We start from the raw sequence: 13,464 nt of genomic DNA on the forward strand, positions 1-13,464 counted from the left end.
GAAAAGCCTTCAGGTTTGCCATAGATCAGCTGTGACTTGATAGCACATGCAGACTTACAAGGTTGCAAATGGGGATCTTGACCAGCTGATTTCTATGTGTGGATATATTTGTGACAAATGTTCCTGGTGCGAAAAACAACTTTTTAAAGATGCTAATGCTTTGAGTTTATAAATATAAACACTGTTTTGTTAAGTCACCTTCCCATGTGAAAATAAGGCAGTAGCCCCCCCCCCCCCCCCCAGCTCTGTAACAAATGAGGGGATTGGGCCTCAAATCCTGTCTGTGAAATAAACTTTCTAAAAAGAAAAGCAGTGAAAATGTTTTGATCTGGCCACTATTGATGTTTTCAGCAGGTGAACGCAGGTACCATGGTGGGAGCCCAGCAGCTAGAGATGCAGGCAGCAGCGGTGCCGGCGGTGGTCCCGGCTGGCGGCGGTTCTGGTGGGAGCAGCGGCGATCACCAGTACGAATGCCTGGAATGTGGCAAGGTGTTCAAGTGGTCTTCTCGGCTCATCCACCACCAAAGGACTCATACGGGTGAGCGCCCTTACAAGTGCTCCGAGTGCCCCAAGGCCTTTAAAGGGTCGTCGGCGTTGCTGTACCACCAGCGCGGGCACACGGGCGAGCGACCTTACAAGTGCGGCGAGTGCGGCAAGGCGTTCAAACGCTCCTCTTTGCTTCAGATCCACCAGAGTGTGCACACTGGCCTGCGTGCCTTCAAGTGCGCTCAGTGCGGCTTGGCCTTTAAGTGGTCCTCCCATTACCAGTACCATCTGCGCCAGCACACGGGCGAGCGCCCCTACCCCTGCCCGGCGTGCGACAAGGCCTTTAAGAACTCCTCCAGCCTCCGGCGACACCGCCATACCCATACAGGTGAGCGTCCTTACGTCTGCCCCATCTGCGGCAAGGCCTTCACGCAGTCCACCAATCTGCGGCAGCACCAGCGAGTGCACACCGGTGAGAGGCCCTACCGATGCCAGGACTGTGGAAAGGCCTTTACCCACTCCTCTAACTTAGCGCTACACTGCCGATCGGCACATGCTGCCCGCCCTGCCCACACCTGTGTAATCTGCGGCAAAGCCTTTGCCTCGGACGCCTACCTGCAGCGGCACTTGGAGACTCATGCTGATGTAGCCCCTCCAGCACAGCTTTTTCTAGAGGAATCGACCACCACTGTAGAGATGCTCTTTCGGTGTAGTGTCTGTCACCTCACCTTCCCCCTCCAGGAGCAGCTGCTGACGCACCAGGAAGTGCACCTGGCCCCAGCAGAGCCACCGCCCATGCCCCCACGGCCCCCACCCGTTCAGGAGGAGACGGGTGCCTCAGCACCATCCCCTGTGCCCTCCTTAGCTTGCTCAGTGTGCAGCAAGACTTTCAAGAGCCCAGTGGGCTTAGCGCGACACCAGCAGAGCCAGCACTCTTCAGATCGCACGTACACCTGCGCGGTGTGCGAGCGCTCTTTCCTGGCACTGGCCAGTCTGTTGGGGCACCAGCATTCCCACCCCCCAGCAGAGCAGCGGCTGGAAGAGGCTGAGGTGACGTGCCCAGCACAGGCTGAGCCAGTAGCTACTGCCACAGTGGCCACGCCTCCACCCCCCGAGCGCCCCTATGTCTGCGGGGAATGCGGGAAGGCGTTCAAGGGCTCCTCGGGGCTGCGTTACCACCTTCGTGACCACACGGGGGAGCGTCCCTATGCCTGCGGGGAGTGCGGGAAGGCCTTCAAGCGCTCCTCCTTGCTACGGATCCACCAGCGGGTTCATACAGGGCTGCGTGCCTTCACCTGCCCCACTTGTGGACTGGCGTTCAAGTGGGCCTCTCACTACCAGTACCATTTGCGGCAGCACACCGGGGAACGTCCGTACGCCTGCCAGGACTGCGGGAAAGCCTTTAAGAACACCTCGTGCCTCCGCCGGCACCAGCAGCTGCATACCGGGGAGCGTCCCTTCGCCTGCCAGACCTGCGGCAAGGCGTTCACCCAGACATCCAACCTTCGGCAGCACCAGCGAGTACACACTGGTGAAAGACCCTATTGTTGCCGGGACTGTGGGAAGGCTTTCACCCACTCTTCCAACCTGGCGTTGCACCGACGGACCCACTCCAGGGAGCGTCCTTTCCAGTGTCCGGTGTGCTCCAAGGCCTTCGTCATGGCCTCATACTTGCAGCGCCACTTGCGCACCCACAACAGCGCCGAGACGCCCAGCCGTTCAGCCGCCCCGTCGCCTGCTGCCACTCAGGAGGTGCAAATCGTGCTAACCTGCAGGCCACCCTGAATGTGGAGTTGAGCAGCAGCCCTGCCCCAGCCGGCCCATCTAACACGCAAACGTTCCTGCTGGTTCAGACGGCGCAGGGCTTGCAACTCATCCCTAGCGTGCAGCAGCAGCAGCAGTCCCCGCCTCCCCAGAGTTCACCCCCCAAACTTATCTTGTTGCCCAGTCCCCAAGTGACGCCCGCAGCACCTGCTGCTCCGGTCAGCTTTACCCTATTGCCAAACACCCCCATCACCCCAAACAAGCCTGTTCCACTCCGGCAAGGCAAGGGCAAGAAGCCCTTGGCTCTGCCACCACCGCCACCACCAGTGTCTGGCAGCCAGAACATCATTTTGATGCCCAGTGCCACTGGGCCCAGCTTGCAGCCTCTCTCTAACGTGCAGATCCAGAGGACCTCGGGGCTGCAGGCTGGTGGACAAAATGTTATCGTCCTCCAGAGCTTGCCGGAACAGCAAACCGGTACAGTGCAGATCCAAGCTGTGCCGGCTGTTGCGCCGGCAACAGGCACCCTCCAGATTCAAACCCTGCCGCAATGTCAGCCGCTCCAGAGCCTGCCTGCTGTCCCTCAGGGTGGCACTCTGCAAATCCAGGCCCTGCCTGCTTCCCAGCAGACCAGTACTATCCAGATCCAAGCCCTCCCACATTCTCAACAGACTGGCATCGTGCAGATCCAAAGCCTGCCACTCCCCCAGAACACTGTCCAGATCCAACGTCTGCCCACCTCCCAGCCGACGGGCACTGTGCAGATCCAGAACCTGTCTGCTTGCCCATCGGCAGGCACGATGCAGTTCCAAACTCTTCAGCCTTCCCAGAAGGTGAACACTGTGCAATTTCAGGCCGTGTCATCGCCCCAACAAATGGGGACCCTGCAGATCCAAACCCTCAAGCCTTCGCAGCAAACAGGGCCCCTTCAACTGCAGGCCTTGCCGTCCCCTCAGCAGACCGGCCCTCTGCATATCCAGAACCTGTGCCCCGCAAACCAGTCCGTGACTGGTGTGGAAATCCAGGGGCTCTCGCCTTCCCAGCAGCTGGATGGCACCATTCAGCTCCAGGGCTTGGTGTCTTCCCAGGAAGAGCAGCGGCTTCAGCCTTCTGAGGAGATCGCCAGCATCCAGCTTCAGCCTCTGGGCCAACCTCAGGAAATGAGCGAGGTGGAATCGGCTATGGCCAGCTCCCATGAGCTCTCTGGGGTAGATCTCCAGCAGGGAGTTAGTGCAGAGGAGGAAAGCCAGAACTTGATTGTCGTGCAGAATTCCCCTGGGGATGAACTGCTGGGGCCTGGGGGGGAGGTGGAGGGCCTAGAAGGGGTGCAAGATGTGCACTTTGAGACACTGCAAACAGAGGAGGGTGTGCAGAACGTGCTGGTGCTGAGGAGTGCCGGCGGGGAGCAGACCCGCCTGTGTGTGCAGGAGGTGGAGAACATCCAGACGGTGCAGGAACTCCCCGGCCTCCAGCTGCAGGGTGCTGAGGGAGGCTCTGGCACCGGGCAGAACCTGCTGATCATCCGCAGCGCCCAAGGGGAACAGACCCTCCAAGTGCTGGAGAGCGTGCCGACACTTCAGGTGAACAGCCCGGAGAGCACTCAGTCGGCCGGCGACGGCAGCAGCACCCCTCAGATGGTGCAGCTTTTGCAAAGCCCGGTGGCTTCGCAGGGCCTGCCCTCCATCCAGATTGTCCAGACGGTACCAAACATGCAGCTGGTCCACACTTTCTGAAAGCCGCCATCTCCCCAACAGAGTGAGGATGTTAGTCGAGACTCAGTTGTTTGCACCGGTGGTACAGATGCGACGTGGGGCCCCACGCTGTGGGACTAGTGGAAACTCACCAGTTGTCGCTGGAGTTGCCAGGCAGGATTGGTCCAGTCTGGGTGACTTCAAGACTTGTGGATGGCATTGTCCCCTAGAGCTGTGGGCGTCCCAGGATGATGTCTTGGTGTGGCAGCACACCCGTGCCTGCAGGTCCAAAGCACACTTTTGGCTCTCCCCCCCCCCCTTTCTTGCTCACATATAGGCTGCTGCTGCTGCTTTTGACCCTGCAGCCATGGTGATCATCCCACGACCTCCAAGAGCACTTATATGTCCTTGCATGTGAAGAGGAGCTAGCTTGTCTAGCCCTTTGCTCTGTCCAGGCTCCACTCCTGTTTTTTTCTGGGCTTGAGATAATTTTTTTTTTGGCAAGGACCCAAAGTTTGTGCTGCCTGATGGTTAAAACAAATAGTTTGGCAGCCAGGACTCCTGGGTCTTCTTCCCACCTCAGACAGAGAGTGTGATTGATGGGTAGCCAGCGAATGCCCAGCTTCTCTCCCTTTCCATTCCACATTATAGCTTTGGATGAGGGTCTCTCTGACGCAGCGTGAGCTTTTCTTTGTGTAACAAAAATCAGCGAACTTCAGGTCTTCCTTTGGTTCTCGGCACTATGGAGCAGGGATGCTCTTTGAGGCCATCTTGCAAGTGGTTATAGATTGCATCTCTCAGCCTGTGCTTTCCCACCCCCATCTGGTCAAACCTCTCCAATTTCTTGTTCCACAGAATCATATTTCTTCCAGAGTGTACCACAAATTCCTGGTGCTAACACACATAAAAGAGGGTCAGACTCTTAACGGCTGGAATGAAAATAAAAACTGCTTTGGAGAACCTTTGCCTTTTTTCCTTCGAACTCCCGTGTTTTACTATATGTTGCGTAGACAACATGCCAGAAGCATCCAAACTGAGAACAGAACCCAACAGCAACTAACAAAGCCTACCCCAGTTGCAGTTTTCCCGCTGCATGCTATGTGGCTTCATCCACCTAGCTTATTTAACCTTTTGAGATTTTATTGTCTTGGAATATCTTTTGTTTATGTATTTTATGACAGAACCCCCAAGCATTGATTTATTTTATTTTGTTTAGTAACCTGGGAAGCCTGATTCCTTTGGGGTGGGAGTCATAGAAAGCCTCGAGAGGAAAAGAGAAAAGGGTCTGACCTAGAGGAGATTGTAAGACTTTTTTTTCTGGAGCAGCCCCAAACCATGTTGGGAAAACATCAGGCCCATTCTGCACGGGCCAAGAAACACGGGAGTAGGACGGTTAAAAAAAAAATTTAGGGAAGGAACTTGGCACAGATCTCACCTCTAAAATGAGTCTGCTGCGTGTTATTTCTCCCAAACTGGGTTTTTTGAGAATCGAGCTACTAGCGAGTCTTTTCAAAAATCCTGGGTTGAAGTACTTACCTTGCTTATTTTCCAAAATCTGACCAAGCCGGGCTGTATCATACCATTCCACATCCCATCTCTTTATTTATTTACTTACATTATTTATAGTCCACCTTTCTCCCAGGGACTCAAGGAAGATTACGCATAGTGAATTAGTATAATCAACAAAATGGGACATTCAATAACCAGGGGACCTTGGAACACTGCTGTGTACAATAGCCATTCAAAATGAGACTGAATTGCCTTGAAATCTGAAAAAGGGAAGTTATTCCCTAGCCAACAAAAGAATACCCTTACAGAACAACACTTCCAAGGTGTGCAGATCCTTAGAGGTCCTAAGTTCTGCGTGTGCCACACAGTTGATGAGTGGGTCTGACCTTCCCCAAACCACTGTTGAGAGTACCTTGTAAATAAAAACTTTTCAGGATTTTCCAGAGCAAGTCACTCCCAAATATGACCTTGGGCAAGGCTTGTAAAAAATATGGAAAGGAGAGATGAGCCTGGATTTTGCCTTTATTATGAATCTACAACATGTTCCAAGATCAAGTCCAAACTTTGATGAGAAGGTTCTGCTGTACTCTGGCTCACATACTGTGGACATCCCTTAAATATACGGGCCTGCCTTCCCACCAACTTTGGCACATAACTCAGTAATTCAGTCTCCCTGTAAACTCTTTGTCTTAATTCCTTGTTTAGCTCTGAGACTGGGAACTGAAACTAGGGTTACAAGCAGCCATAACTGACGGTGTTTTTTTTTAAATCTTGTTTGCTTGATTCAATTATTCTTGACCAGTGATTTTAACTGGGGACGTAGGGTCCCCAGAGGGTAATTTACAAATGGTGGGGGGAGGAGGTTCCAAATTGTTGGGGTAAATGGATATTTGGGATTTTATGAAGCTCCTTCTACCGACTTAGAATAACTTTCAACAGCCAGCTCACAATACCCTGAGGATACATCCAAGATCCACTGCAGAATTTTAAACAAATCCCACAGAAATTTCATTGGGGAGAAAAGCTATAGAAGTAATGCACTACCATCTCTGAAACCAAGTGATATATGAACTTTCAAAAGAAAAGATCAGGAGGGGAACACAAAAAATGGGGAACATAACTTCTCTTTTAAAAGGTGTCGGCCTAAAAAAAATATTTTCTTGGGAATTTGTTTTTCTTATCAAAATAAAGCTGACTTGTTTGGAGTGCTGTTTTTCATTACCCAGGTTTTGATGTATGGCTTGGAGGTACTCTGTGAAAATGTTTATTATTTAGGGAGCAAGAGAGGATTCAAGATGAAGACCATGGTTCTTATCTACAACATAATCTTTAAAATTATATTTGCCTGGGAGTGCAGTCTTCTTGACCAAGAGACAGAGTCCTATGAATCTAAGCATTAAGCCAAGCCATGGAGCCTGGAGGGTTTGAGTTAGTCTGGGGATGGAGGAAGCTTAGTGAGTTTTGATGCACCTAGGGACAGTATTTGTGCAAAAGCTGTCTATGCGCTTGAGATGTAATTTTGTTTTTTAGCTGGATCCAGTGAACAAACAACAGCCAGGCCAGGATTTTTCCCCATGGCTGAGAGGTACCTTTCTCGGTTTCCTCTTGTCGTAATGCATGGGACGCATTGCATTGGTTTACAGTCAGGGATGTTGGTCTTCCAAATGGGACTTGGGGATGCTGCAAATTTACAGCTCATCTCTAGACTATAGAGATCACTTCCCCTGGAAAATGCACTCTATGGCATGACATCCCTCCTAAAGTGCATCTGATTCCCCAAGTTCCATCACCAAATGTCCAGGAATCTCCCCACTTTGATCTTGCAACCATATCTGCTTCCCCTGCCAGTGGCCAGGAAGGACCTGGCAAGTAGCAACCCTACTTTATAAGACCAAAGGAAGCCACCTTTTCAAGAAATTGAATCAACTTCTGTCCCTTATACAGTTGTCAACGTGCAGCTTCTCCCAGCACTGCACTTACAGCAGTGATGGCGAGCCTATGGCACGGGTGCCAGAGGTGGCACTCAGAGCCCTCTCTGTGGGCATGCGCAAACAGAGTCACCCCCCCCCCCCGGCTCAATTATTAGCATTAAACCTAAGACCTAGTTTTGGGGAAGCAGTGTAGGTAACCCTGTTAAGCGCCATTAAACCTCACTGATTTTCATGCGAAGAACTAAAGCGCGATCCTTTACCTGGGAATAAGCTCGGTTGCTGGCAATGGGGCTTGCTTCTGAGTAAACCCTCCTAGGGTTGTGATTCACCCGTTGGAAGAGTTGCACGGTTGCTTCAAAGCAAAGCCACTGACTACCACCAAGCTTACTCCTGAGTAATGCTCGCCTCGGAGCCAACCGTTTTTCCTAAACTAAAACCTCAGTATTCAGGTTAAATTGCTGTGTTGGCACTTTGCGATAAATAAATGGGTTTTGGGTTGCAATTTGGGCACTCGGTCTCGAAAAGGTTCGCCATCGCTGACTTACAGCTTACCGTATTAGTAAAAGCTTCGTCTATACAATTCCCGCTTGGCCATGCAACCCAAGAACTGGGGGAAGGAAGAGCAGGAGAGCTTTTTTTTCTGAATTGTAGAAAGGGAAGTCGTTCATGCATTCCTCTTTGACCTAAAAAAAAGGTAAAACAAGAAGAGCAAAATGGGTTGTTCGTTGTGCACCAACTACAGAGCAGGCTTTACGGCAGCTCGCAAGGCCTCCTTTTCCTCCCTTAGCAACTGTTGCTAAGGGCTGCATAGATTAAGGGACCAAGAGGGAGAGAAACAGCGCGTGCGCACTGGGGTAGAGCGATTGCAAGAGAGCAGGGTTTTTACTTCGGGGGCGAAGCCATTTCTTCCAGCAGGGGGAGGCTGTGTAAGAAGCACTGGAAGATTCCATGTTCGTCTACGCAGGGGTGCAAGCGGCTATATCCGACAAGCTGGGTGAGTCTACTGTCTGGATAGAGAAATTGCGAATGTGCAAGGCTGGAAGTGGAACATTTCTATTTTTGCATTTCTATTTTTGCACAGGGGTGTGGCTGCCTTGGTTATTATTTCGTGGGGAGGGGGTTGTGCCTTGCAAACTGGGGGGGGGGGTCTTGGCGAGTGAGTGGGTAGTTGCAGTTTCAATACGAGAGGTTACAACTATGGTTGTTAACTATTTCACTTAGCGTAGGTCAGGCAGGTAGTGAGGATTTGCATGTATGAATTGAGTCCAGGGAGGAGAATCAGGGATCTCAGACTAAGGGTTCGCAACTGTTGATAAAATGGCCACCCTACAAGCTAATAAATGCATAGAAATAATCATATTTCACAACCTGGTTTTTACTGGTTTTCCAAAGCTCTTGCGGAAAAATGTCCCTATGTTGCGGATTGGGAAACAGGCAGAGAAATGATGGTTTTGCTCAAAGGTATTCAGTGAGCCTGGCTGCAACTGAACTACTGAATGCATAAAAATCCAAATATATCTCTGTAATAGCCACACAATTGGATACACAATAACCCTGTGTATCTCAGTTGCTTTAATAATTGCCAACATTTTCCTTTTGTACTGAGCAGAAAGTGGAAATCCAGCATCCGCATACGCTGGCCCTGATGGCTTATTTTTAACTTGGAGATAGTTTTGTTTATGCTAGTTAAAGAGGGCCCAAGACTTGCAATCCAAATGGTGGCACTCCCCCTTTACCAAGGTAATATAAGTAAAGCAATACTATCATTAATTGCCAGAACTTAGTGTTTTGCCCTTTCTAAGTAGACAGACAGCCCTGATATTAGCTTAACCTCTGCCTCAGTGCTTTGAGGGACACCCTTTGTAGTAGAAGCTGGGAGAACTGGGCTTTAGGGTCCCATCCCACTTCTATATTTTTTCCCCCTTCAGGAGGATGTAAAGAAGTATTCCTTAACATTTCTTGTCTTTTTTGGCTAAATGAGTTGTGCACCAAATGATGAGTCTGGTTAAGCCCTGCAGGACTAAGGTGCTAAGTGAAGACCCGTCCTTCTCCCTGCCCCATAACTAGGGAGAGTCAGCAAATTCTCAAGTTTTCCTTCCTTTCAGGTGCTGGGCTTACCTTCTGCCGCCATGCCCAATCTGGAACCTGAGCAGCTGTCCATCAGGGAAATGAGAGAGGATGAGGCGTCAATTGTTTTGGAGCTTTTGAAGGTGAGACAGAGAGCATCCTTGGCTATCCATCCCTTAATCGCTTCTTTCTAAAGTCAAATAAGGGTTTTTCCATCTGCTGTGTTTTTTTCTTGTCAAGCTCCCCTCCCCTTAAAAAAACCCAGTACAATCTTTACCTCACTTGTCTTTCTGTTTGTTTCTCCTCCCACCAGGATGGATTCAAGGACACAGAAAACCGTTTGATATTGTATGTGCTGACGCGGCCATTAGCTCTGCTGTTGATGGCCGTGGTGAGCAGCGGCCTACGCTTCTTCCTGAACTCTTTTGTGGTAGCGCTCGTGGTGCCGGTGCTGGTCACCGTCGTGGCTCTGAAACTCCTGCTGTGGCGTTCGCCGGACCTGAAGCAACTGTATGCCTATTACAGCGCTGGCCACCGTGGGCTCTGGGTGGCTGTGTATGATGAAGACGATGTGTGCGGCTGTGTGGCTCTGGAGCCCCGGGATGAGGAACCCCACACTGCCGAACTCAAACGCTTGGCCGTTAATCGCTGGTACCGGCGTTCTGGTGTGGGCCGCCACCTCCTCAGGTTCCTAGAAACTCAGGCTCGTGCTCAGGGGTTCAAGTTCCTGGTGGCCCAGGTGTCCGTTGTCACCAAGGCGGCCATTGGGCTCTTTGAAAGCAGTGGCTACAGCGTGAGGAGTGGGCGCCGGTGGCTGGGGTACACTGTTCAGCAGGTGTTCAGCAAGGAGCTGTAGCATCCGCACCTATGGATTAAGTGTCCGAGCTGCTCCAGGGACAGTGTTTGGTGTTGATTTGGGGGAAAGCACAAAGTTCCCAAAACAGGCTGTGCTGGGCAAGCCATCTCTAGGCTTCAAGCATGGTGGCTTTTTTCTGCCTGGGATGCTACAGTGCTGCACACCATCAGACATCGCTCTGGATAAAGGACTGTTGTTTGAGCCCACAGCCGATCATTGCATGCCATGGCCTGTCCGTGAGGAGTTGCAAGGACAGCCATCCCAAATATTTCTCCCTCATTTTGGGGAACTGGAATAGACACCATCTGTAACCTTGTCATTTGTTTCAGGCTGTGTATAGTCTGCTGGGAACATCCAGTTCTTTTGCAGGATGGCCTCAAGTCCTATGATCAGAGTCACTTACACATATCAAACTAGCTGGCACAGTTGCTTTTCATAATTTATCCTCATACAGAAAACATTACACGTAGTACTTCAACCTGACCAGCAAGTTACTTCCCAACACAATTGCAACAACAACGTTTGCAACCCCAAGAAGCACACTCTCACTCCCTGCTCCCTCCTCTGGTAACGTAATTAAAGCTAAGGCCCCTTCCGCACAGGCAAAATAATGCATTTTCAAACCACTTTCACAACTGTTTGCAAGTGGATTTTGCCATTCCGCACAGCTTCAAAGAGCACTGAAAGCAGTTTGAAAGTGCATTATTCTGCATGTGCGGAATGAGCCTAAGATTTGAGGATGTTAAAATTCTGGAGACTGGTGACAGGCCTATCCTTGTTTTTGTATTTTTTTAGGAGTCTGAAAGCAACCCTCTTCCTTGCTTTTTCAATCAGCTGCTTATTTGAGGTTTTGTCAGGCTGTATACATACAGGCATAATTTCAGTGGCAAGTCTGCTGGAGAGGCATCTTCTCAGTTGTTGAGAAGTTGTGTACAGCTGCCTCTTGGGAACAGCTTCCTTGCTTGTTTGAACATATATAATTGTGTTTGATTTGGGTACTTGAGTTTTTTTGCAGGATTTGTGAGCAGTGTTTGTTAAGAAGAAAGAAGCAGGGAAAATGTCTAGAGACCTGCGTTATTTATTTATTTAAATGCGGAAGCATAGCCTTATTTGCTGCCATTTTGGTGTGCAAAGGAAAATACATATGGATGGGAGGGATGAGGACTCTCATTTACTCTCCCAGATGAGGGGAAAGTATCAGCCCCAGTTCTCTGCCCCAAGGAACCGATGAGCACGTGAAAATGGCCTTGCCAAGCCCCAGCCAAAGCATGCCACTCATGGCTCTCCAGGTTTGTCCCAACCACTGGGCACTTGCGCTGAAGCCGGATACAGATGCCAGATGTTAGCAACGCCCAGGTTTGCATGTGTTTCTGAGGAGTTTGAAGAAAGACCAAGTTTTTTGCTACCGAACTTTGGCTTGTGAAATTAACAAGGGGGCTTTCAGTCTCTTTGCAAACCAACAAAGGGAGCAGCAGTGATATAATGGTTAAGAGCAGGTGCATTCTAATCTGGAGGAACTGGGTTTGATTCCCTGCCTTGCCGCTTGAGCTGTGGAGGCTTATCTGGGGGATACAGATTAGCCTCCGCACTCCAACACATGCCAGCTGGGTTACCTTGGGCTAGTCCAGGGGTAGGGAACCTGCGGCTCTCCAGATGTTCAGGAACTACAATTCCCATCAGCCCCTACCAGCATGGCCAATTGGTCATTCTGACAGAGGCTGATGGGAATTGTAGTTCCTGAACATCTGGAGAGCCGCAGGTTCCCTACCCCTGGGCTAGTCCCACTTCTTCTGAGCATTCTCAGCCCCACCTACCTCACAGGGTGTTTGTTGTGAGGGGGAAGGGAAAGGAGATTGTCAGCCCCTTTGAGTCTCCTTACAGGAGAGAAAGGGGGAATATAAATCCAATTCTTCTTTTCGTAACACAGGAGAAGGTATTTGACTCAGGAAATATCAGTTCCTTTGTGGAAGCAACATTGTGAGGTAGATTTAGAATTAGTGTCACTGTTGAACTTCACAACTGTGGCTGGATTTGAACTCGTCTCCCTGATTGTAACCTAGACCTCCTAACTTGTAAAAGTAGGCTTGCAGTATATGGTGGTTATTCTGACGATGATAGGATGTTTTAATGTGCTCTGGAGTTCATTACAAGGAAATATATATGTTTTCCAATGTAAAGAGGGGTTCCTTTCTATCACCGGACTGCTTGTGTGGAGGGAGGGGAGCTGATACCTAATAAATAATAAAGATATCAAGCCATGGGAAAAGAATTACCTTTTCTTAAATGGGAGGAATTGTGTTGGTTTTAATTGCATGTTTTATTTACATCACTTGGAAATTTTAGTTGTGTTTCATGTAAAACTTTCTCAGCATGGTTTCCGTTTTGATCGAAAAGCAAATGAAGATTCTGTGCACACAATAAATGATGAATTGATGACTGGGATGGAAATCAGGTGGCCTCTGTTTCTTCTGTGGTAGGAATCAAGCTTTGAAAAGTCACCAAGGACAGCTCCACATTGGTCTCAAGGCAGACTACCCTTGCACTCAATAAGTCTGAAGTCTGCAGGGAATGAGGCTGAATTCCAGCTACAAAGAGCGTTAAGAGGATGGCTGAAAGTTATTCCCATTGATTCCAAACTTTGTAGGACTTCATTTGTGGTTATGCAGGGCAAATGGGGCTGAGGAGGCACTCTTCACAGTCTCAGAAGAACTGTCCCATTACCTCACATATTCTAGGACTGAGCACTGGCCTTTCAAAACAGTTTCCAAAACCAAACAAATGCTTTGAAAAATTGACGCCTATACACAGATGCTATCACCACCACAGCAGTTGGGTTGCTTTAATTTTCCTGCTCATTACTTCATCCAAAACAATAGCAGTCAGACGTTGACGGAAATTAGCTTGCATGTTTCGCTGTATTTTGCTGAATTGTTATGGTTACTCCTTAGCGTGCCAGGAACGATAAAAACTGCTCTGGCTGCGCAAAGCCATTTGTGTGCAGGTGTTTAAGCCACAGATGTGACTCGGGATATTCAGCATTTGTTTCTCCACATTGCCACAGAGGAGCCGTTTTCTGATGGGCCGTGGCATCGTCTGCCAGGCAGTTCCATTATGAAACCTCCCGCACTGAAGCTGGGTCTGGAGGTTGTCTGTTCTGTCT

The 13,464-nt window shown here is 49.9% G+C and overlaps 2 protein-coding genes across 2 annotated transcripts in view; both read left to right on the top strand.

Annotated features, from left to right (window-relative positions):
* LOC125444938 (zinc finger protein 628-like) overlaps positions 1–6,655 on the top strand; it is a 42,876-nt gene extending 36,221 nt beyond the window's left edge. The window contains 2 exon segments of the mRNA XM_048517711.1: positions 466–2,248; positions 2,251–6,655. Coding sequence (XP_048373668.1) covers positions 466–2,248; positions 2,251–3,983 — 3,516 coding nt within the window. The 3' untranslated portion in view covers positions 3,984–6,655.
* Positions 6,656–7,848: 1,193 nt separating this feature from the next.
* On the top strand, positions 7,849–10,891 carry NAT14 (N-acetyltransferase 14 (putative)). The gene is made up of 3 exons (XM_048517708.1): positions 7,849–8,375; positions 9,487–9,591; positions 9,762–10,891. Exons 2-3 carry the CDS (start codon positions 9,511–9,513, stop codon positions 10,302–10,304), a joined length of 624 nt encoding a protein of 207 aa, XP_048373665.1. The 5' UTR covers positions 7,849–8,375; positions 9,487–9,510; the 3' UTR covers positions 10,305–10,891.
* The last annotated feature ends 2,573 nt before the right edge of the window (positions 10,892–13,464 follow it).

The sequence above is a fragment of the Sphaerodactylus townsendi genome, linkage group LG15 (assembly GCF_021028975.2).
Source record: "Sphaerodactylus townsendi isolate TG3544 linkage group LG15, MPM_Stown_v2.3, whole genome shotgun sequence".
Classification (NCBI taxonomy): domain Eukaryota; kingdom Metazoa; phylum Chordata; class Lepidosauria; order Squamata; family Sphaerodactylidae; genus Sphaerodactylus; species Sphaerodactylus townsendi.